This window comes from Taudactylus pleione, unplaced genomic scaffold (genome assembly GCF_031769625.1).
Source record: "Taudactylus pleione unplaced genomic scaffold, aTauple2 ptg000203l, whole genome shotgun sequence".
In the NCBI taxonomy this organism is placed as follows: Eukaryota; Metazoa; Chordata; class Amphibia; order Anura; family Myobatrachidae; genus Taudactylus; species Taudactylus pleione.
This window is the reverse complement of record NW_028284605.1, coordinates 3,239,410-3,265,605: the sequence shown is the minus strand read 5'-3', so window position 1 is coordinate 3,265,605 and position 26,196 is coordinate 3,239,410. Positions and strand designations below refer to the sequence as shown.

At 43.6% G+C, this 26,196-nt stretch overlaps 1 protein-coding gene across 6 annotated transcripts in view; it reads left to right on the top strand.

The window, feature by feature from the left end:
* GIT1 (GIT ArfGAP 1) overlaps nucleotides 1–26,196 on the top strand; it is a 140,594-nt gene that overhangs the window by 41,047 nt on the left and 73,351 nt on the right. For all 6 annotated transcript variants that reach the window (XM_088477766.1, XM_088477763.1, XM_088477765.1 and 3 more), the window contains exon 2: nucleotides 9,385–9,518. In XM_088477766.1, the coding sequence (XP_088333892.1) occupies nucleotides 9,385–9,518 (134 nt within the window). The remainder of the gene's footprint in view (nucleotides 1–9,384; nucleotides 9,519–26,196) is intronic.

The window sequence follows — 26,196 nt, the reverse complement described above, 5'->3', positions numbered from 1 at the left end:
TTTATTGACTCGATAGTCAAGCTTGGGAGAAGCTTTTAGTGACTAAAGACAAGTGTGCTCTATGGGCTGGGGAATCTGTGATCGGCATGCATCCAATTGCCCACCTCTGATCTAGAACCACAATTACTGAGTTTTTACTCTGAACCCCAGGAGATGCCAGAGTGGAAATGCCCAGGTCTGAGATTTGTGGCATTACACAGCGGGTGCAGAGACCAAAAGTATTGCGTTTCACCACAAATGGCATAATTGAGCCCCCTGACCGCCTACTACTCTGGGGTAGTTGGTGGAACCAGTACATCCTGGGAGAGTAGGCAAACCTAGAACTTCCTTTTGTTCTCAGACGCTGTACGGTCTACTCTTTTCTCTTGCGTGTGGTTTATACCCTTTAACATGGAGGGATCGCTGTATATTAAGTTTTCTATTCTCCTAGTAGCAGTAACTCTTAAGGCCCCCACACACGGAGCGATATAGCGGCTGATCCGGTTGTTTTGAACGATATCGCCACTATATTGTTTTGTGTGTGGGAATATCGTCCGCTGCGCGCTCCTGTGTGGTCGTCCGTTGCTTCTCCAGATCTTTCTGTATGCTCAATTGTTCGGCGAACAATCCCATGCAACGCTATGCGGGTGGGGGAGGGGGTGCCGGCATATCGGGTGGTCGGCCACTGGATCACTCCGTGTGTGGGGACCGCCACTTGGATCGGCCTTTTCATCACAAGGTGCATATCGCACCGTGTATGGGTCCCTTTTAGTTTTCTAGTCCTCTCCATATGTTGAGTTTTATAGAGTGTGGATTTGTCTATATCAGCAGAAGCTCCTGATATTTTTCTTTTCACTTGTTGGTACTGTCAAAGCAGCATGAAAGCCTCTGTTGCTGCTAACTATCAGGCTGGCTGCTGAAGAGCCTGACACTTTGATCCTCTCACAACACACACAGCCTCTGTTTATAAGAATTTATTGGAAAATATGTTATCTTATAGTTCCTGATTTGATTTTCCTTTCCCTGGTTATTTCCCATTACAACTTTACTTCCTGTGAGTTTTAATGGCATCAGTCATTGTTATAGATGCCTGCAGAGGAAAAATGTACAGTCCATGACTAGTAGTGATCTGTAAAATAAAAAAATCTATGACTGATATTAGTTAGTGTGCTCTCACAAATTTGTTTTTGATCTTTATAGCATGAAATTGTGCCTGAAATGCGCACAAGTGAGTTTTAAGTGCTTATAACATTATGCACGGCTATACCATAGGGCAGTGTTCCTCAACTATGCAAGTTATACTTTAATCAGAGATGGGGAACCTCAGGCCCGGGGGCCGTATAAGGCCCTCGGAGTCATTTGGTCTGGCCCTCTGAGTTTTTTTCTGCTAGCCTCATCTGGCCAGCAGGGTGCCTAGAATGGCACCCTGCAGCCTGAATCTATGCAGCAGTGCCACCTGGGGTGTCTTTAGGACGCTTCAGACGGTCACACCACTGCCCTTGCAGCTCCCCGGAGCATCCTCAGGATGCTACGGGCATTGCTGTAATCACCTGCGATTGTGGCCCGCCACTGTGTGACATCACACGGAGAGGTCGTGGCCTGCATCGGGCCCGTGGATAATGTTATATATATCAAAATGGCCCTCGGCAGAAAAAAGGTTCCCCAACCCTGCTTTAACGCAAGTCTTTACTTTTGTGTCATGCTGAAATGGAAGGTTCACTTGAATTGGTTTCCCTAATATACCAAAACAAATCTGTTGTTAAAATAAGTTTGTTACCAAAGCACAGGTTTCATCTTATTTTTCAAGTATCTATGTGAGATGGACATAAACACATTGGCCTCCAACACAACTCAGTCCAGTTTTCCTTTAATATTATGACAAGGTACCAAGGGGTCAATCCTACTAGCCGCTATGATCTCGCCGGTGCGAGTCATGACCGCACTTTACGACAGCCCCATAGGGTTCAGAGCAAAATTCAGCAAATTCGGGCTCGATGCGCGGTGGCGGTCCGTTGCCAGCGTTTAACGCTGTTGCAACTGCAACTCGCGCCCTTCGCACTTAATAGGATTGACTTCAAGTATATTTGAAAGTAAAATCTAATAATACACAGATATTTTGTCTTTAGAATATGATTATTATTTGCATACATTTTAATAGCACACAGCCTGCGTCTTTTTTTTTTTTTCTTTTCGTTTCGTTTTAGACAGATTGAAAATAGACGTTTAGTATACTGTCTGTGGCAGATTCAGTCAGCCACTTTTGTAACCTCATGCGATGACGGTGGCAATTAGGACAGGAATATCGCACTTCTCTTTGTTCATGAGTTCATAATAACCAGAAATGCTCTTCAACACACATTGCGTTGCAGTCTTGTGGCTAATTAAATTGACAATGAAGAATCTTATCATAAAAAGTTTGTGCCCCCTGAGTCGGTGACGTCCAGGGCTTTAGAGAGCCTGTCAGGCCCGGGTATGGCAAGGGGCGTGGTCATGCTTCCTTACATAAAACCCCCCAAAACAAAACTGTATATGCTGCTGAGTGCTCCACTGGGGGCCGCCATTGTGAGGCTGCTGCTGTTCTCAGCTAAATCAGCCTCCATGTACTCACTGCAGCCCAGCACACAGCATTGCCGCTGACAGGACTAAGAAGGGAAAGTGGTGGACTCTGACCCCTCCAGCAACCTCGGGCCTGGGTAATCAGTATGTGCACCCTACCCCCTATTGGCGACCCTGGTGGCGTTCCTTGGGATTAGTTTGGCTGCAATCTCTTGAATACTATTTCAGCTAACAATGGCGAACTCAAAATAGAAATTTAAAAGTATTTTTCAGTGTGGTCTCTGTGACTAATCTAGATGCCATGCTAAGGACAGAATCTGTTGGTGCTTGGTGTTTAGCACAATGATCTACATAGCGGGGAAATATTCATGTACGATGCAGTGTGGGACTATATGTGCACAACGCAGTGGGGGACTATACTTGTTACGACGCAGTGCGGGACCATACGTGTTACGACGCAGTGGGGGACTATGTGTACGACGCAGTGGAGAACTATGTGTACGGCACAGTGGGTGACTATACGTGTTGCGACGCAGTGGTGGACTATATGTGTTGCGACGGGGGCATATACGTGTATGAGGCAGTGGCGAACTATACCTGTATGACGCAGCGGGGTACTATAAGTGTGCATTGCAGCGGAGAACTATAGATGTGCATTGCAGTGGGTAACTATAGATGTGCATTGCAGCGGGGAACTATAGATGTGCATTGCAGCGGGGAAGTGTAAGTGCCGAAAATGATGACGATGGCTGCTTTTGCGTATGGAAGAATAGTGCGGTGCGATCTCCTAGATGTGTACGCCACAGAATGTTGCGTATAGTCGTATTGGCACATATGGGTAACATTTCATTCAGGAGTCACCTTTGCATTATTCACGACTCACAATCAAAGCTCTACTGGGTCCATTCATAAAGCAGTGAAAAGTCCTCTTTAGCTGAAAAGAGTGGGTTACAGTGGAGAAGGTTCTTCTTTCTCCAGCCGACCCCCGCTCTGTGTATGATGTATGGTGAGTGCAATTCATATAGGAATGGACAGCTCAGCTTTCCTTTCCTCTGCTGCATACACATTCACCATCTCATGATGGCATAATCTGTACTGCGAACTGAACAGAGCAGTCATCTGCTGCTATCAGACACTGGCACATGCGCAGTGGGAAGCGGGTATATCTGGCTTCCGATATGTCTGTCTACTCACTGCTTCCAGGCATCGCGAAGGGGCCGGATACTGCATGAAGACGCCAGACAGGTAAGTCTACATGAATGGCATAAAACATCACTATATATCGCATCGATGTGATGCGATATAGTGATAATTTTCAGCAGCCACTCCATGTTCTTCATGAATAGACCCCCAACAGAGGAGGTCTGTAACTAGGACTTCGAAGTGTAAATAAATGAAACTGTTTTTGGCCAGGCATAGTTTTCCCTTTTTGCTTTCAAATCCCCACGACAAAGATCCTATAAATGGGAGTAGAATTAATGCAATTTTAGATTTGTGATGGCTTCTCTAATCTTTAAACTTCAAAAACAACCTTCTAAAAGTGTGTAAAATGCTGCAATCAAGATCAGTTCAAATATTTTTTTTGTTTAATAGCGTTGCAGAACTAAAATAATCCATTCTGCCATTAAACCTAATTGATTATGGAACTCGCAGCAAACATTTCTTTCTTTAGTACACAATTAAAGGCCGCTTCCGGACGGAAGGGTTTTAACATTGATTTCACAGCTTGTGGCGGCATGCCACAGGGATTATTAAAATGCGTCGTGCTCCGTATTAAAGGTGCGCTATCAAAATTGACGTCTTAAAATAAAATAATTAGAGAAAAGAGCTTTTAAAATGCCTTGAGGTGATGGTGTAAAATATGGGAACCGGCAGAAACCTAAATTGCACAAACAACAATCTGATTGTTGCAGGGACTCTCTATGTTGGTTGTATTATATCATTATGCTGGAGGCTCTACTGCTGTCACTTGCTGGCACTGTCTGTGAGGCTTGTAAGTTAAATCAGTGTCACAAAGCCATTGGCCAAAAATGTTCTACATCTTGATCACTGTATAATAGCTGAAGCAATTGTATAGAACTGTACTAAGCAAACCACAATTGTTTTTGTATGCTGGCCATCTTGAGACTTGTAACGCTGCAGCTTTCGGGTCACAGGTTGCCTACCACTGGAATAGACTCTTTAGCGTTGTCTGCACTGCGTTGATAGAAGCATTGTCTAGCTGCCATTGTAGGGGAGACCACTCCAGTGAAGACTGATCAGCATTGTGTGCTCTTTTATAAAGACTTCACTATCTGCCTGTAGTAGGAGTTTTAATTTCTGGCTCTTGTTGAGACTTGATTAAGTAGGAGGGAAGGGCAGGTCACCCCCGGGTTACCAAGTAATGACTCCATTATATGCATGCATCTATATGAGCGGCAGCTGAAGAGAACTTTTCAACAATTTCCTGACCTGAAGCCAGTTTGTTTACCTATAGTGAATGCATGCATGCTTTGTCATGTAAGAGGCACACTATGAACATACACAGCTATATTGTCAGGAGGATCCTGGCCGCACGTCTCCTGACATTCAGTTTCTGTATGTGGGCTTCAGAAAACGCTTGTCCGTTACTATCACAAGACCAGGGAATGACTAAAGCATTGTGTTTATATTCTGTGAGTGCTATAGTGTCTGTGCATAAAGTTATGTACATATTATACTTATCTGCATTAAAATGCATGGGCCAGGCCCTGAGACCCTATCTTTTTATATTGCTACATGATGACTTGTGCATTATGGGGCTGATATAGTGTTGGTTAGCAAAAAGGACATAAATGTCTAAAAATAAAAATAAATAAACTGCATATTTGCACACATATGCAGAATAATGTAGTTAGCTAATACTCTTTTATCCAGCTGGCTATGGTCTCTCCCAGGCCGGCTTCCTCCAGCCTGTCCAGCATGATAAAAGAATTCACATAACTGTTGTGATGACAGCATTACAATGATCTTATTAGGGGCACTGTGCTTATCGGGAAGATAACTGTGCATGAGGACTCCATCTAATAAATCCTTATTTATGGTTCTGTCATGTGGCTAAAATGCTATCTTCAACAACCAATGTCATTGTGGGGGGATCTTTCAGTCAGTAATGTTTCCCAGACCTGAAGTTGGGGAATCTGGTGGATTGGATGTGTTTTATCCCAATTTTTGATCCTTGAATAGACCTAAGTGAGTGCTTAATGATAGGCTGACTTTGGCGTTTGTGAAAAGGGGCATATATTTTTGATGGCTACTGTGTGGTGGTGGCGGTTTGGTTAAAAGCATCCTTAGTAGGGTGATTTCTTTACCCTAGTGGAAGTGCAGCTATACAAAGCTATGATGTATGAACGATATTGGTGAAAGATTTCCCTTAATCTTTCTGGAGTGCCGGACAAACAATACTGGTTGCACACACTGATAGATATCTTTAAATATATCTTTAAGTGAAGTCATCCTGCCACATCTCTGAACAGGCAATTCTTGACGATATCGCCAGATTGGCCTGCATGTACGGACGACAAAAGAAATCGTTAACGACCCGCGGGAGTATACGCACTGACCGTTATGAACGATATATCGTTGAACAATATAGTTATCGTCCATATCGTTCATAAAAATTTTCTAGTGTGTGTGTGCGGCTTAAATAATACAAAGTAAAATTTGCGCATACTATAAAAATCTGAAATGTGCAGCATTGACTTTGCTAATAGGAGCTAGTGCTCCGTTACTTGGTTGTCTTTATAGAGGTGTATGATTTGGAGAAGGAACCTAATCTTATGACTTCTGACTACTGCCAAGCAAAAGTGATGCTACCTTTTATCAGAAATAAGCAAATTGCCATTTTATGCCCATTTACCATATTGTGAATTTAACCAATATACAGTTTATCAATATAAGAACTTGTGAACACGCTCCTATCTACATAAATGTTTCTTTGATATAGTGGTCAAACACCTGTGTCATCCCTAATGTGTGTTAAGCAGAATATCCGTGATGAGAATGATGACTGTATAATAAATCCCACTAGCCACGTGCTTGGGATCCTATCGCAAGGTGCAGGGAAACCAAATACATTAAGTGATGATATGTGAGACCATAGCGAGCTGTGGGCAAAGGAGATCCAACAGAACCCATCAAGACGTCAAACAAAACAATATCACTGGATTGTGTGTCACTTTAAAGCTTAGCCTATATATTTTTCAGTACCCCTAAGTGGAATATGAATATAATTTTAAACAGACAGAAATTAAAACTCCAGAATATAAAATAACGCTTAAATAAGCATTGCCCTAGATATCGGAGCTACCTAAGAAACGGCTGCCACCATTGTAAACATATGTATATCCTGTGTAATGAAAGTGCTGGAGAGGTCTGCAGAAATGGTGAGGGCCCTTCTCCTGTGCTCTGGAGAACTCATCTACTAAGAGAGGGGATCTGTTGGCAGCTCTGAAATAAATGTGGTTCCCTGCCTGTGCTGCTGGAGTCCTCATGTGTTTATACCAGGAAAGGCAACAAAGTGATGCTGCATTTTATTACTGTAATGACATTAGGTAATTGTCTTTCTCTCACTGATAACCATGTTGTTTTATGCCGCCTCCTGTCACAATATGTCTGGCAGAAAAAGGTTCAATGACACATAATTCAAATATTGTATGTCATGGAATGTAAGCTGTACTTGTGCCAGTCACTCTGAGTCACCTGACTGTAAATATGCTGCTTTTTCTGCTCACTTCTGTATCGGTGATATTACATTTCTGTGACGGGTGAGGATTAGTTTGCATTTTACTACTAGTGAAGTAATGATGTTGCTGTAGAGAGGATTGCTTTGTTTTGCACTCGTTTACAGGATAGTCTTTTAGAATGTAAGCTCTTACGAGCAGGGCCCTCTACCCTCTTATGCTTCTCCCTACATTAGTTTCATCTACTTCTTACTCACCACTAGGGCACCTAACACTTGGTTGCTTATGCTCTGTTGCTTATCTGGGTGTTATGCTCACTAATGTAGCAATATATATTATCCATGTCCTGGTCCTGTATTGTATTGTTCTGTAAGTCGCTTGTCAACAACTTGTTTATGTACTTTCTAAGGCGCTGCGGAACATTTGTGGCGCCATATAAATAAGTGATAATAATAATAGTCATCCAAATTGGATTCGACTGTTGCATACATTTCTGTGTGTACACATTTGTCAAGTTACATAATTTTGTTTGAATTGGGCTTCTGACTGACCTGTGGCCCCCACACTAGCTCCACCTGCCTCTCCATAGGCATTTACTGTACAGGCCCGCCCACTTGTGTGACATCATCAGTGCATTAATGTATCTTACTGAACCAGTGCATGTAACATGACGGCATTAAGGAATCTTGAGAACTATAAAGTGTTTTCCAGCTTTGTGAGTTGTTCATTTATTGGTTTTGATGTCCTAGGATAGGATGAAAAGTTGCTCTCTGGGTACAGTTGTATCAGTGCAGAGAGCACAGCGGAATTGTGTTACATCCTTGTGCAATAACCATAAACAGCTTTGGTCTCCCCAGAAATTTTATTGGTGGGCGGCTTTATGAGGCATGATGGGGGGGTCCACTAATCTATAACAGCTGGTAAGCAGCAGCCCATTGTGCACCTCCCCTCCCATCCAGCATCTCACGGTTTGGTGGGCAATGCTTGCCATCAAAGTGCGATTGATGCTAGTACCAAGTGAACTAAAGGACCTCTGATGTCACAAAAATGTGACCTGCAACGGCAGGGGAACAGGCAAGGTCAGTGGGCTAGCAGTTTTACTATCCACATGGACATCTATTGGGAATAGTAACTTGTGGTGAACGAAGCAGAGCGAGCTACCTTGTCCGAAACGTGGCGAGGGTACACGTTTAAGCCCTTGTTCTGAACTTCAGCCGACCTTGCTCTTCCCCCTGCCATCGAGGATCACATGATTGTGACATCAGGGGTCCTTTAGCCTACTTGAATTTAGACCTAACCTCCAGTGCAGGGTGGGCCAGGGTTGAGGTGGAGGGGGTGGCTGGCATCCTCCTTCCAAGAAATATAGCATGGGGAGAACACTGAACAGCACTGGTCGATTATATACATTAAAGAAAAAATAAAGGTTATAATAAAATTTGTAGTAAAATCTGCATTGCATTTAAATTATAGCTATCTTAACATTTTGAGACCTAAATGGAAAGAAATGTGATAAGCTCCAATTGGGCAATTTATGAATTTTCGGAGATTTTTAACGGTCACTTTTACCAAATTGCTTAACGTAACACATACATGGATTTTTAAAGATTAGAGCAATTATTTATAAAGATTTTTTTTTTATCATCATCATCATCCAACATTGCACAACACAGTACAATTGTGGAACTAATTTTCAATTAATACCCCTCAAACCTTGTTAAACCTTTCCCATTAGTTTTTGTTAAGCGTTATCCCTGTAATAATTATATAGTAAAAGTATTTAACTTGTGTTTGACAACAAATAATGAGATTTCAATGTTGTGGTAGAGATATAATCACATCTGCTTTGTCTCCTTATTTTATAGATTGAATACAAACACTTGAAGTGTTTTAACTAGATAGCATGCCAATAGTACTCTTAGCTTTTATTTGTTTGCATCGTTTAGTTTTATTTATGATTTACATACTGTACATCCAGTGAAGACATTTTACATCACTGGTCAGTTAAATCAATTATTTAATTACTGTATAGCCACATGTTCACCTATATTGTTATAGATCTTTATGGTAACTAGTTGACCTGTTATTTAAGTTCATATTTTAATATCATAGGTAATGTTTTACTAATTTTTTGTTTTGTTCTTGTGAACAGATCCTGGCTGGGCGTCCATAAACCGCGGGGTGCTGATCTGTGACGAATGTTGTAGCGTGCACCGCAGCCTGGGGAGGCACATCTCAATTGTCAAACATCTTCGGCACAGTGCTTGGCCATCATCTCTCTTACAGGTCAGTGAGTCGTTCTTCAAAAAAAGTAACTAGCACAGAATAGGCAGCTGTAGTTACACCATGCTAGAATAGACTCCTATCTTCTATCAGTGACTGGCAACCTTATACACCTAAAAGGGCTCCATGTGCAGTCCTCTAAACCTACAAATTGGCCGTCAAGGAGACCTCAAGCAGTACTAATATATCACTAGGTATTTGAATGCAACATAAATAAGTATTCCACGCTATACCAAGGGAATCTGATAATTCAGTGTGACTTGTGGGTAAGCAGACACAGCGCATTTCTGACCAAAGGTTTAGGGGGAATTCAATTAGCCTCAAAAAGTTCTCCTGGCGGCACTGAATAAGGGGCACCACTCCTGGCGGCACTGAATAAGGGGCATTACCACTGTGAGCACTGAATAAGGGGCACTACCACTACTGGGAGCACTGCATAAGGGGTATTACCACTGTGGGAACTGCATAAAGGGAACCACTACTGGGGGCACTGCATAAGGGGCCCTACCACTACTGTGGGCACTGCATAAGGGGCCCTACCACTACTGTGAGTACTGAATAAGGGGCACTACCACTACTGTGGGCACTGAATAAGGGGCACTACCACTACTGTGACACTGCATAAGGGGCACTACCACTACTGTGGGCACTGCATAAGGGGCACTGCCACTACTGTGGGCACTGCATAAGGGGCACTAATACTGTGGGCATTATGTGTATTAGGGGCACTACTACTGTGGGCATTGTGTATAAAGGGGCACAAATGTGGTTATTGTATAAAAGGGTGTGTGTCATACATGAATAAGGGACACTACTAGGTGGTGTAATGTGAATCGGGTGAATCAAGATTGTGCTACTATGTGGCGTAATTTGAATTGGGAATACAGGTACTATTTTGTGTGACCACACCCTTTCGTTTAAGACCACGCCTTTTTTTTTGGCGCATGTCTGTGGAGCACGCTGTCCCTTTTTAAAAAAAAACAAAAACGTTGAGGGGGGCGTGAGTTCCACCACTTCTCTAGGACCACTTTAAGCACTGGCTGTTAATCAAGTGCAGGGACCATGGGTTAAGCTAGGTGGCGCACAGGGTAATGAAAAGGAGCGAGATGCAGAGAAAAGTACCAATAGGGCATAAAGCAGTATGTAGCTTCAGTCCTTTCAGTGTACAAGTTTCCCAGACACATAGGGCTTTATTCAGAGGCGGCCGTGCGGTCGTACGCCTCGATGTTTGTCTAGTGAGCATGCGCACGAGGGAGCCGGCTCCTTCGTGCGCATGCATGAGACCCGCTACGACCGACAGCGCCGGTCGTAGCGGGTCTCTTTCCAAAGGGGGCGAGCTGTCGATGTTGATTGACAGCTCGCCCCGTTTGGAAGGCGGGCCGGGGGGGTGGCAGCCCAAACGGAGGCGTTCCCATGGGAACGCCTGCCGTTTGGGGGAGGCCCCACTGACATCACTAGTGATGTCAGTGGAGAGCTTCCGGCTCTGACAGAGCCAGAAGCTCTCCGGGGCTTACGACAAGTGAGACCCTACCCTAGGGTCTCGTCATAAGCCCCGATGGTCGCGATGGTCAATGACCATCGCGACCATCACCCTTGCGGTCGTTAGAGCTGTGGGTGTTAGGCTGTGGGTTAACGACTGAAACAGAGGCGGGCGGTCAGGATGCAAGCGGCCGCCCAGTTTCTGAGCGACCGCTTGCATCCTCCGACCGCCTCTGAATGAGGGCCATAGTCTCGCTACACTGATACCTTTTATTGTGATTGGAAATTAATGATACTAACACAAGCTAATAGTGCATTTACCAACATAACCAATAATGATCTATTAATTTAATTATTGTCTGGTCTCCTAGTCATTTTGATTTAGTTTTGATTTGTATTTATGGATTTTGTTGTATTTAGGATTGTGCATGACATCACATTCTATACAGCAACCCCAAGCGCTAACAGCTTGTATTTGGACAGATTTCAGTTAAAGCACCTAAAACGATGACTGGGGGTGTCTAATTTTGTGTTAATGAATAAACATTTCCTTTAGATACACCCATCAGCTATAACATTAAATCCACCTGCCTAATATTATGTAGGTCCCCCGTGTGCCGCAAAACAGCTCTGACCTGTTGAGGCATGGGCTGCACAAAACCTCTGAAGTTGTCCTGTGATATCAGGCACCAAGACATTAGCAGCAGCTTGTTTAAGTCCTGTAAGTTGCGAGCTGGGCCTCTGTGGTTCGGACTTGTTTTCCAGCACATCCAACAAATGCTCGATTGGATTGAGGTCTGGGGAATTTGGAGGCCAAATCATACCTTGAACTCTTTGTCATATTCCTCAAACAATTCCTGAACGATTGCATTATCCTGCTGAAAGAGGCCACTGTCATCCAGGAATACCGTTGCCATGAAGGTGTGTACTTGTTCATGTTTAGGTAGGTAGTACGTGTTAAAGTAACATCCACATGAATGCCAGGACAAGATTTCCCAGCAGAACATTGCTCAGAGCATCACACACTGCCTCTGCCGGCTTGCCTTCTTCCCATAGTGCATCCTGGTGCCATCTTTTCCCAGGTAAACAACGCTCGCGCAACTGACCATCCATATGATGTAAAAGAAAACGTGATTCATGAGATTAGGCCACCTTCTTCAATTGCTCCATGGTTCAGTTCTAATACTCACTTGCCCATTGTAGGCGCTTATGGCGGTGGAATAAAATAAAAAAGGAAGAAATAACAGCGCTGTGAAACACCTGTTACCAATAATTAGAATAACCAGCTATGTAAAAAAATTGTGATCAATTTAATAAATTCAAAAATATTCTAAAATAAATACATCATTGGCCACTAAAACACATATGCAATGTATAATAAAAATATGTAACACTGTAATGAACAGTTACAATTTATAGCGACACCATATCTGAAATGTATCAATAAGTAACAATCTGCTTATGTTTAGAAAGCAGTGATATTGACTTCAAATAGCTCATTAATCTTTCGCTGTGCATTTAAGAGAGAGATATCAAATTCTCCATGTATAAGACCGCAAGTCTATTGACTAGTTTTATATGCTCAAAGTCCTGAACAAGTGTATGAATCAAAATATTCCGTATTGTGCAAAAAATGGCAAATTCCAGTGGCTTTGTAGCGTGAGCCTTTTACTTTTCCCGGCTCATGTGAGCCCGAATAGCGGGAATAATTAATGCACACCACAATGAGCTGTAAAGTACCTCACATATAATGCAGATGGTCGGTGGCGGATACCAGACTCCGTCTACCTTGTAGCTGCATGTGGTCTCCAGACCCTGTCCCAATCTGTGTGTGCATGGCAGGCACCTTCTTTCAGTGTGGTGTCGGAGATTACCGCCACAGCCGGCGTCAGCTGCTGATGGAGAGAAAATTGCTGGCGTGCTGCTGCCTCGGGCTCAGAGAATTATGCTTCCCAGCGCTTCAGTGTGGTGTCGGAGATAGCCTCCACAGCCGGCGTCAGCTGCTGATGGAGAGAATCACTGGCGTGTTGCTGCCTCGGGCTCAGAGAATTATATGTCCCGGCCCTTGGAGTTAAAGGATAGTAAGTCTCTCAAATGTGATAGTGGTGATGGCCGCTGATGCAATGCTCTGACGCGTTTCTTCCCATCGGGATTTCCTCAGAGGGGGTGCTTATGGCGGTGGACAGGGGTCAGCATGGGCACTCTGACTGGTCTGCGGCTACACAGCTCCATATGCAGCAAGCTGCAATGTACTATGTGCTCTGACCTCTTTCTATAATAGCCAGTATTAACTTTTTAAGCAATTTCGGCTACAGTAGTTCTTCTGTGGGTAGGACCATACCGGCTAGACTTCGCTCCCCACGTGCATCATTGAACCTTGAGCGTCCATGACCCCAGTTGTCCTTCATTGGACCACTTTTGGTAGGTACTAACTAGTGCATACCGGGAACACCCCACAATACCTGCCGTTTTGGCGATGCTCTAACTCAGTCGTCTAGCCATCACAATTTGACCTTTGTCAAAGTCGCTCAGATCCTTACACTTGCCCATTTTTCCTGTTTCCAACACATTTTCAAGAACTGACTGTTCACTTTCTGCCTAATATATCCCACCCTGTGAGAGGTGTCAATGTTATTCACTTCACCTGCAGTGGTTTTAATGTTATTATCTGATGTATGTATAAACATTATTACTGTAAGTTAATTTCAACATGATTAATGCCAGGGATGCTTTAAGACATTAGTGAACACAGGGCATATATCTAGTTAGCTGGCCTTCATGCATTCATTCTTTCACAAAAGACAAGGGGTGAGATACACTATCCTCAAAAATGCGGTCAAACTTCCGAAAATGTTCTCAAAGGTTTGACCACATTCCCCATATGAATCAAGTTCTGGAAAAGGAAACTTTCTGGAGCTTGTTCCCAATAGGCAACACCATCTATAGATGGCAATGCCTAATAGAAGCCCTGTGGGCTTCTTTTCGGAGACTTCCCCAAGAGTGATCATATAGGATCTGCCTCAGTCCCCCCGCGGCTTGCGTATGCACTGGCCGATGGCTGCGCATGCTCAGAAGTACTCCCAGATGTCCTTATACAGCAAAGGACAGCTCTTATCTGAAGAGCGGACCTTTGATGTGATCTTCATGCATACAGCGTTTCTAAACACTGCTATGTACGTGATCAGTGGCGGGATGCATCTCATTCAAAATGCGCCGCTTGATGCATCCTGCCCAAGGGGTTGGATTTGTTTCATTAGGAGAGCAGTACTGTACCATAAATAATAGGTTATATTTATAATTCTATATTTGACTGTTTATAGAAAGAGGAGGATACTCCGAGTCTATATCCAATTAAATTCTAAAGAGATTATTTAATGCAGTAAAATTGGTTCAGTACAAAATGACTTGGCACACTAAGAAGAGACTGGCCATGTAAATGTTCACAGTACCTTTAAAGCGGTGCACAAGCTGCACAGAAATGTTGGAGGTGTAATATGTAATTTTATTGTATTTTTTTTCTTTTTCACATTAAAAAAGGCTATATTTTTTTTTATAACAATATTTTTTGAGACAAAGGAAAACTTACAATTATGAGGTATTGATTCCTAACAGTTGCTAGTTGCTATTTAGCGCTGCAAGTCGCTTAAGAAAGAATTGCTTTCCAGTTCAATTGTGTGGTTCCAAAGCACAAAAAGTTATTTATGTAGAAAAGTAACACGATATAAAATTTAACAATTAGAGTAAAAAGCAATGAAAATAGTACAGCCCGATATATACGCTTGCGCACTGGTCCCAGTATACAGTCATCAATCCAGAAGCCTGTGGTTGCATAAAAGATGTCCCATACACTGAGGTCAGCACACAGCCTATATACCTTACAGGTTTCAGAGTTAACAAAGCGACATATTGACAGGTTCTTATTGGTTCTTGCTTCTGGTCAATCTGGTCATTGGTCGGTTCATACGGTGTCATCAGGGGTATGTCTCAATCCTCCAACGGTCACATTGTGTAGCTTCCTGCCGAAAAACTGGTTAATACTGGCTACAACACTGCATACAAGTAATGACATTCTATTCAATAACTCCCTATCATCCATAACTAGCTGACGCATGATGCGACTTCTTTGCCGATAGATACGGATGTCTGCAAATAAACAGGGATTTAGTATGATACCAAACATGATATGTCCACTGTATTCTGAACCTTAGATCTCGTTTAAGTACATATTACATCATAATTATTAGCTAACAAAACCTTTAATAACACTGGTTATTATCTATAATGTGTGGGAACCATTTATATGTATGCGGTCGCATATGTGCGTCTGTATATTGAAATAGCAAATGTGCGTAGGTATGTATGTGAATACGCATGTGAGCGTCTACGTGTACATATGTGACTAAACATACGATCGTCTACGTGTGTGTGTGTGTGTGTGTGTATATGTATATGTATGTGTGTGTATATACATACATACATACATACATACATAGTCAGGTGCATAAATATTGGGACATTGACAAAATATTCATATTTTGGCCTCTCTTCACCACTAGAATGGCTTTGAAATGAAACAAACAAGATGTGCTTTAACTGCAGACTTTCAGATTTAATTTGAGGGTAATTACATCCAAATGAGGTGAACGGTGTAGAAGTTACAACTGTTTCTATATGTGCCTCCCACTTTTTAAGGGGCCAAAAGTAATGGGACTATCAACTCAAAAGCTATTTCATGGACAGGTGTGGGCTATTCCCTTGTTATTTCATTACCAATTAAGCAGGTCCAAGCTACATGCACGGCCCGCTACTGTCAGTGATTTACGCTGCCCACAAGCTGTCAGTCACTGTCTGGAGCACAGCCCCTAAAGCCAGTCACATTGTGCTGGCTCAGTGTGCCGCTGCTCGCTTTCCCCTGCCGGTGGTACATGATTGTACCTCCAAACCCCCGCGTGTCAGGTGCCTGTCCTGAAGGTCTCTGCAGCATCCATTACATGCTGCAGAGACATTGCTCCTCTGCTGCCGCCGTCCTTCCCCCGCCTGTGACAGCGGCTGATTCAGTGTGCCACTTCCGGGTAAATCAGTGTGTACCCAGAGCCGTATCCTGCCCCCGCCGGAAGGTCTCTATCATCCCAGCATTGTGCCTCCGAAACCCCGCCTGCATGAGCCGGGTGTCTGTCCGCCGCACACCCCCTGCCGGGCAGGGCTGCCATCGGGGGGTTCCGGAGCACATCACTAATCCCACCTCTGAACTGTTTGTAGCACCTGGAGTAGAGTTCTCCAACCCCCCACTCATAGCAGGGTGGCTTCTTCATTTAAGAGTAAGGCAATCTTCCCAGCTGACTGTCAGCTCCTCCGATTCCCCGCCCCCAACTCTACTCTGCCCAGATATTCCTCCTCCCAGCTGCTAGTTCTCCTTCATTTCATTCATTGTACCTCCATTGCTGCACTGCCATACTGCTGCTGTGCTACCAGAGTAATGGCATGCATGCACAATTTCCCAAGGTGCCTCTACCTCTGTGCTTTTCTTCCCAAACCTCTCCAATTGTGCCACTGCCTAGCTCCAAAAGTCTACTTCTGACCCCCCCTTCTAAAGTTGTGCCTCTGACCTCCCCTCTACTCCAAAGTTATGTTCTGACCCTCCCCTCCAATGGTGTGTCTCTGGCCTCCCCTACCCATAGGTGCCTCTACCCCCCCTCCCCAAGTGTGCCTCCAGCCACTCCCTCCCCATGTGTACCTACCTCTAACCCTCCTTACCTTCCCCATCTCTGAACATGGCCAAACACTGCTTCCTCCTCCCAGATCTGTTGGGCCGGTGATGTCCGCACTGTAGATCCATGTCTTCAGACGCAACCAATGGGTCTGAGAAGGCAGGAGTGGGTGCCCTTTTATCCATAAGACACCATCAGCAGCATTAGCAGATATCCTGCTTATGAAGTCACAGGAACGATAGACACTGTGCATCCGCCTGGTCAGATTTTTGTAGAGATGTGGGGGCAGCCCTGGTGCTGGGTACTGTCTCGAAGGTCTTTGCAGCATCCATTACACGTGCAGTGAAATTGTGCCTCAGCCGCCGCCCGTCCCCCGCAGGGTTCAGTGAAAGGGATCACAGCCCGACAGTCCCTCATACTGGCCTCTGTGATGAGGGTGACTGTACAGCTGACTAAGGGAGCCCTTGAGCTTGTTTCTAGTGCTGGCGCCTCTTAATTACTGGGGCCCTCCCTAGTACAACAGTTGGTGCCACTGGCTCCTGCACTTCTCCCTGCTTCCTTCCTCATGCCTCTTGAAGGAACCCTCTCCACTTCACCTAGTTGGAGTCAGACAGCCTCCTCCTCAGCTGTTAAAGCAGCAACCGTTGAGTAATGCCAACTTCCAGTTATTTTTCTCTAGTGTGTACTCTTCCACCCCTTGTCTACTCCACCTCCCCAGTGCGCCTCACTACCCCTTTGCACCTCACAACATTTTCCTATCGGTGCCAATGTGTTTGTGTGTTTTTTTTTTCATGCAATGCGTATATGTGTCTATTTTTTTCCTGTGGCTTACGTTTTTCTTTATTTTCCTATCAGTGCTATAAGGGGCTATTCAACTTAACGTGATGTTGAAGGGGTTCCCAGAGCTATTCAATTGACCCCGCTGCTAGTCCAATTAAAGAATGTATGCTTGCACCGTCCTGAGAATGTGAGCAGAAGTCCAACTAAAGTACCGGCCGTGATGCCGACAGCATTGCAACTGGCACTTTAGGTGAAAAATGCTGGTTAGTGTGCCTAAACACCTAGCTTAAGGCGAGCTAACCGGCATTGTCCGGGGCGGTGGGGAAACAATTGAATAACTCCAGGAACTCCCTGTGCTATTCATGTTTAATTGTGTGTGTGTGTTTGTGTTTTTTTTTCATGCAAAGCCTATGTGCAGCCACACCGCTCATGACATGTAGCCATGCCCCTTGTGATGCGCAGCCACGCCCATTTTTTGTGTGCACCTTCGGTGCGCACTCAGTGTCCATACCCCCACTTCAAATTTCCCACTCTGACCACTGTATATGTGTGTGTTTGTATGTGTATATGTGTATATATAAATTATATATATATATATATATATGTATATGTATATATATGTGTGTGTATATATATATATATATATATATATATATATATATACATACATATACACACGTGTGTGTGTGTGCGCTATGTTCGTCAGTGTGCGCTATGTTCGTCAGTGTATGTGTGTGTGATGGATTCGCATTGGATTGCGCGACGCAAAGTAGCGTCCTCGTAACAAGTCATCCCACCGTAGACGACTATATTGTCAGATAATAATTGCAAGCGATCATATCCAATTATTTAACTTTGTCAGAGGACATATATGAGAAGCATCACATATAAGGTGTGAGAATAAATCGAGAATAAGAATACAAATACAAGACTGTGAGATAACAATAAACAGAGTGGCGAGAATGTCCTTTTAGAGACTAACAAAGGAGGAGAAAGTCAGTGGTATAGTGCGGATTCCTCTTCAGTATGTTTAGCAAGAGAGTTCGTCAACCTATGTCTTCAATTTTGTAATTTTATTTGTTTGTTTTTTTTGTCACAAATGTTGTATACATCCGTTTCCTTGGTCTCCTTTTTGCTGAAAAGCTACATATAGGAGATGGTGCAGGAGGGGCGAGGGAAGAGGAGAACGGTTTAGCGTTAATAGTGCATTCCTTTTACACTTTTTTTTTTTTTTTTAAAGAACACTCCTGGCTTAATCCTAAATTGGAAATTTTGTATTTCAATTCCTGTCTTTTGTAGTCTTGGAAAATGAATTGACACGCCGCACTTATCCTGAGAATAGGAACCTTAGCTCTGCACTGTAGCTCACAGAGTGGAGTAATACAGAAGTTTCAAAATGATAAAATACTGAAGTCCTTTTATTCTACTGTATGTACAAATTGTTGTGGTCCATTCTGTACTTATCTATACTTTCAATAACTAGACCATTTTTATTCTCTGTGTCAGTCTCAAAATACCTGTATTTATTAACGATTATGCTGGGAGCCTAAGAAGGATTATCTGAGTATTCCATAGACAGTGCACAATGATGTCAGACAGTACAAAATGCACAATGCTTTAGAATTTACCTATTCCATCCAGTGTCTTTGCAACATAGATCCAAAGATCTATTCACCGAAGTTAGTTCAAAATCGTTGCCTTCACATCACTCAAGCTCACCCCAAAGATGGAAGCCCTGCAAGAGAGGAGGATGCTATATGCACTCAGCTTAAGAGGGTTTTGACCGAACCTTTATATATTTGAAACGGGCAGATAATAGTAATTGTATTCCACGACTGTACCCTGGATAGATTATAGACTAGCAGACCAGATTTTCACATGTGCTAGGATTTCTTAAGTGAAAACACCTAATTTATTTACTCTTTACTGTTGTAGTATTTTGGCTGGAATGTGTATGTTTGTTGGAACATGTAGTGTCCCAAGAAACATATGTATATTTCTGTGCGTTGAGTATTTATCTGTTTCAGAGAGAGTTTTTAAGCAAAGAGTCAGATGCTGGAACCAGCTGTGGAAAAATAGTTACCCCCCCCAACAAAAAAAAAAAAAACACTCCACAAATGTACAACATATTGAGTAAGAGATAGCTAATTGAAATAAGATTTATTATAAAAAAACAAAACTGGTCCCCCCATGCATTGGTACTGTTTTTTTATGTGTAATATGGTAAAAATGTTCCTGATATTGAGGGGGGTGGAGGGTCCTTCTCTTGATGATGTATAAAAGGGACAACACTAGAAAATGTTGCTTACATGAGAACAGCCCTAGGTCTTGTTACTATACACATTAGAATAGTATATGGCTTTTAGATTTTGGGGAATTCGTGACTCCATTGTATTCCAGCTAAGAGTGAGAAACTGATCACCAGATGTTGCTATTGTCAGTCCTTATTCTGAAACGTATACAGATTTGGGGTGTGTTACATATGTTTGGTTATGCAATCCAAGAAAAACTTAATGTTTCCATATGTCTGCGAGTTATAGATGTAAAGTGAACATGTCAATAATAGAGAGAACCTTTACGACGCTCAGTACATTGCAATCAGAAGTTGTTCATTTTGACACTAGAAAATGCTGCTCTCTGTTCCCCTGTTGCAGTTGTGATTAGAGACATCTTGAAGAGCCAATGCTGGGTGAGATAGGAACACTCCAGGCTCCAAGTGCCCCTTTTTTTATGTAATACATGTTGGAAGTCAGAGAGTTTGTCAATGAAGATGTCATTATCCTGTATGATGATGATGTGCAGGCAGAAAAAGAGCAGTATTGAAGGTTGCTGGTGGGGTTGTGATATGATCGGCCCTGGAATGCGCTCGGCTTCTCCTGAACTAATGCTGGGTACACATTAGACGATGTGTACCCAGCAAAACACCGCTGGCGATGGGACATGGCATGCGGCAATTCCATACACACTTGCCGATGCCGGGTCCGACGGGGGAGGGACGTTCTGCAGCATGACATCTTTTAAGACATCCCTCCCCTTGGCTGATGGGTGATGTCACTAACGTCCCATGGGGCGTGCATATCAGGGGTACTACACACTAGACGATGTACCCGATATGTTGCTCTGATCCGCAGTCTATTCTCGACTAATTTCCTTATTTTATTGTTTAGTGTAGCAGAATGCATATGCTAGACAGGGTGGAGGAGAGAGGATCTACTACCGTTTGCATAGACCATATGTTTGCATGCAGTTCTATGTTGAGTTTGTAAAGCGTTTGATTTACTAAAGACTAAGGGCCTGATTCAAAGCCGGACGCTCTGACCAGAGCGCTCGCTCTGAATCAGGGCCCTCCTCCATTAAAATGGAGTGTCCTCCTGGACGCTCGTATAGCTGTGGGTCACCACCCACAGCATATACGAGCGTCCAAAAAGATGGTCGCGATGGTCTTGACCATCGCGACCATCGGACTTGCGAGGGAAACCCTGCGGTAGGGTTTCCCAGCCACAAGCCCTGGAGTGATTTTGGCTCTATCAGAGCCAAAATCACTCCCACTGACATCACTAGTGATGTCAGTGGGGCCGGCTTCAGACGGTAGGCGTTCCCATGGGAACGCCTCCGTCTGGCAGGCACGCCCCTGGCACGCCCACCAAAGGGGGCGTGCTGTCAGTCACCATCGACAGCACGCCCCATTTGGTGCGAGACCCGGAGCGACAGCTCGGCTGTCGCAGTCCGGGTCTCGCGCATGCGCACAACGGAGCTCCCTCCGTCGTGCACATGCGCAATGGGGAACATCGACCCACTTGCGAGCGTACTGCCACTTGCGAGTGGGTATGAATGACCCCCTAAGCCTCAACTCAAGGCACATAAGTCAAGACTGCGTGATCTGAAATGGCAATCACGATTTTTTACAAATGTGAAGCAGGCAGATCTGGCAACATATTACTGGCAAACTGCCGCATATTGGTAAAAAAAAAGTGGTTCCTACAGGCGCTATGGCTATCTTACAATTGAAACTGAAACATGCCCCCTGGCCCACAAAAAAAAAAAAAATTAAGTTTCCCCTTCCTTCCTTTTGCTAAGGGCCCAGACTACTAATCTTTATGCCCAGTCTAGGAGGGGCCCAAAAACATTATTACCCCCTCACCCAGAGAGTATTAGGCATTGTTGAGTAGCAATGGGCCTGATAGTAATGATATGCACAATGCCTCTGTATATAATTACTTTTACCACCACAATCCCCCCAAAAATGCTACTCACATAACAAATAGTTGGCTTATTAATAGCCAGACAGCCAATTAGAAGTGTTTTTTGCATTAATCAGCCAATCACAGACTGTTCTGATTCTTAAGTCATGCAAGCAAATTTTAAATTGTTCAGTGTTGAGGCACTGGGAATTTGTACGGTAGTATTACATCCTTCTATGCATAGTAAATGTCTCACAAAGGTTTGTTCTTCATATATTATTTGTGAAATAACAAATTAAATGACAACTTTGCTGACTATTAGGAATGTTACAAACTCTGGTACACAAATAAATTATGCTGTAACCCATAGCAACCAGCCAGGCATTTTGTTTTGTAAAACTGTTAGGATCTGAATGATTTCTAAAGTTCAGAGCACGCTCACTCATTCCCTACTCCCATTCACATGCACTTATTCAAATTAAACCCATCTTATCTAGGGTTTCTGGATGAAGGGTCGACGGACAAAAGGTCCACACAGTATAGGTCAATATCAAATGGTCGACAGGCTCAAACGTTCAGCACAAAAAAGGTCGACACATGAATATTTTTTGTTTTTTCAATATTTTTGTTTTTTTTCAATAGTTTATTTTTAATTAAAGTATATAAGACATACATAACATAAGCCTTCAGATAAAAAAAAGGGAAAACATTGTGAAACAAAATAGACAACCGAAGGATATATTAATCATAGCAAATCGTATGTAATATAACAATGTTGTAATTAATTACAAATTATTAGCAACAAAGAAGAAGAAAAAAGACACAAAAGATAAAAGAAAAGAAGGAGAAGGGGTGGGGTAGGAAGCCTCGCTGGTACAATATCGCAAACTCGATTGTAGTATGAGCAAATGGTACTAAGAGAGTCAGAAGAGTCTGTGGAAAACACCTATAGAGTAGGAAGAGAGAAGGTAGGTGAATATGTGAAAGCAGTTGATCAGAACAGAAGGACTGATAGACCACCCAGCGAGTGGGAGCTATGTGAGGGGTTTTGATAATTATACCAAGGGTTCCAAATCTGTACGAAATTAGATGATCTATTATTTAGATATGCAGTGATCTTTTCCATACTCACCAAATGCCAAATTCTATCAGTAACTAAGCGGTGGGGGGAGTGTTCAAACGTTTCCAGTATAGTGCAACAAGGCATCTGGCAGCGTTCAGCATTTGAGTCGTTTCTAATGTTGCTATTGGTAAGCCCAAGAGAAAAGACCAAGGGTCCTTAATTATGGGGCAAGTCCACCAGACATGAATAAAGGAACCCAAGGTACCACAACCTCTCCAGCACTGAGGGGAAACAGAAGGAAACATCTTATATAATCTAGTTGGGACCAGGTACCACCTGTAGAAAATCTTGTAGGCATTCTCCTTCACCAGGGTCGAAATAGATGTTTTTGAGATCGCGGTATATATATTAGACAAAGTCTGCTCGTTTGGTGGTGGACCTAGGTCTTTTTCCCACTGTAGTTCAAACGTTGGGGAAGGAGACTGCCCACTCGACAAGAGGAGTGAATAGATGACAGATACGATGCCCTGAGTTAGGAGATTGCGATAACACAAGATTCAAGTGTTGACAGAGGGCAAAGTGGTATAGGGTTAGCCAGAGAGGATACAAATTGCATCAATTGAAAGCAAAGAAAAGGGTTCACTTCAGGGAACTTATATTTAGATATAATATGCGGTAGCAGCATACATACATCATTATTCAGGTATGCAATCGGGAAGCCGGCTGGCATTATACAGGCAGCCGGCTTCCCGACTGTCATATCCCGACGAGGGTGAAATGACCGGTGTCTAGATGTAGATGCCTGTCACTTTACCGGCGCCGGGAGACCGGCGCCTGGCATCCCTATTGAAGTAATGCTGGGCGACGATGCGGACTGCCGCGCGCGGGGGGGGGGGGGGAGGGTTAGGTTTAGGGCTCCCGGGGGGGACTTAGGGTTAGGCACCCCCCCCCCAGGAGGTTAGGGTTAGGCTAGGGGGAGGGAGGATTAGGGTTAGGCACCCCTGGGGGGGATTTAGGGTTAGGCACCCCCCTGGGGGACTTAGGTTTAGGCGGTGGGAAGGGGGGGATTAGGATTAGGCACTGGGGGGAAGGTTAGTGTTAGGCACCCCTAAGGAGGGTTAGGGGGATTAGCTTAGTTAATACTTACTTGGGGACAATCGGTATTTTCAACCATGTCGGCCTGCTGCTGTCGGGATTTGTGCCCGGCGGGCGACTTGTGTCCGGCAGTAATTCGTATGTATTCCCATTATTCATCATATCTATAACAAAGCGGATATTTCTTTTTACCCAAGGGCAAGCGCGTACCTTGGATTGGCCTGGTGGGAAGCAGGGTTGTCCCATATGGGGGTAAGAGGAGAGGGAGACGATAGAAGCTTAAAGCGATGGGTACAGTGATCCCAAATCTGACAAGTGAAATTCAGGACAGGATGCAGACCAATATAGGGAAGTCTAGATTTTTAGGATAATAGCAGTTGGGAGGCCAGTAAGGTAGCGCAAGATAAATCCGTCTCTAATTGGAGCCAGCGAAGAGTGGAGGTGGGGGCGAACCATGCAATAGCTTGACTCAAATAGGAAGCGTAGTAGTATAAATGGATGTCCGGGAAACCCCTTCCTCCCTCCGTTCTGGGCACCTTGTTCCTCCATACAAATCGGAGAAACCATGTGTGTAATTGAGCCAAAGTTGACTCTGGGAATTTAACTGGTAAAGTTTGAAACAGGTATAGGAGATGTGGTAGTATGTTCATTTTGAGGACCACTAACGACCTAACCAAGAAATAATGAGGGATTGCCACCTGTGCAGGTCCGCTTTGATGGATAATAACAAAGGTATCAAATTTTCACTATAGGGAGTGTTATAGTGGTTTGTAACAAACACACCCATGTAACTGATTTTAGTAGTCTGCCAAGAGAGTTTTGTAGTTGGTTTGCAAGAGTGACAAGCAGGCCGAATCAATATGAAAAAGCAAGGCTTCAGTCTTGGACCAATTTATTTTATAGCCCGACAACCGGCCATATGTAGTGAGAACACAAAATAAATTTGGTAAAGAAGTATGGGGTGAAGAAAGTGAAAGGAGGACGTCATCAGTGAACAACGAAATCTTGTACTCTGACTCACCCACAACAATCCCCATAATATCTCCTGAAGCGCGAACAAAGGCCGCCAGGGGTTCGACGGTTAAGGCAACAACCAGGGGCGACAAAGGGCACCCCTGCCTAGTGCCATTTGTATTCTCCAATGGGCAAGAAGCAAGACCATTTACAGGTACCTTGGCCGATGGGCTTGAGTACAAGGCCTGAATCCCAGTGAGGAAGTCGCCTCCAAGTCCGAAATGTTGCAGGGTCTCAAACATAAAGGGCCAGCCAGTCCTATCGAATGCTTTCTCTGCGTCCAGAATTTTTCAATATTTTAAAGATTAGTATTAGCACTTGGAGGGTTAGTGTTAGGCGGACAGATAGGGTTAGGCTACAGTTAGGTTTAGGCACTGGGGGGAGGTTGGGTACCAGGGGGAGGGTTAGGATTAGACTTAAAATGCAAAAAAAAAAAAAAAAAAGACGACCATTTTGAACATGTCGACCTTTTGTCTGTAGAACTCCTATACCACACCCTTATCTAGATGGGTTAGCCGACCGCTAAGGGGAGATTCAATTAAGCATTTGGTATGGTTTACAAACACATAGCATAGGGTACTGTAGGAAACCTTTGTTAGTTTTTCCTCGCACCTTTAGGGTTTGTAAGTATAATACGCTTAGGGTTTTCCTGCCAGATAACTCCTGTTATACTAGAGCGTGAGGTTCCAATAAAATACCGATCGTCCCCAGGTAATGCTAACTGAATCTCCCTATTACAATGAAAATATACTGATTTATTGAATAATGATCACAAAGCAAATTTGTATTGTTAGTCACACTTCTCTATTCTCTGCCCTCACGTGTTTTGTAATTTACTCAATAGTCTGTAGACAGCCTTCAAAATGAAAGTGTATTTGGCATTTCTATATGTGTGGTGTGTACATATAAGCTAAAGATAGCTACTTGTTATTTTTCGGTTATTCTGAGAAAGGGTGCCCCTTGTAAATGAGGATATTCTGCCCCCCTATTTCTCTTCCTGCATACTGCCCACGTTGTATTCAATGGGTGTCTTGGGGGTCAAGAGGGAATTGGGATTTGTTGAGCAGCACCAGCTACCCACCCGCTGAATATAGATGATAAATCATCTCCTCAATGCCAGCTCTGCAGAGTCCACATTTGAAGTGTAATTAATTAATGAGTACCAAACATTATTTTTGGTAGTTGGAGGGGAGGGGAGTGGGTGACAGGTGCATTCCCCTCAAAAATTTGGTGATTACTTTTGAAAGACAACAAAAAGGATGCTTGAAATGTGAATACAATCATGTATGTTCTTTCGAAGTTCTCATGTAAGCAAAGTTTTCTAGCAGTGTCCATTTTTGTCAGACACTCTCAGCTGCATT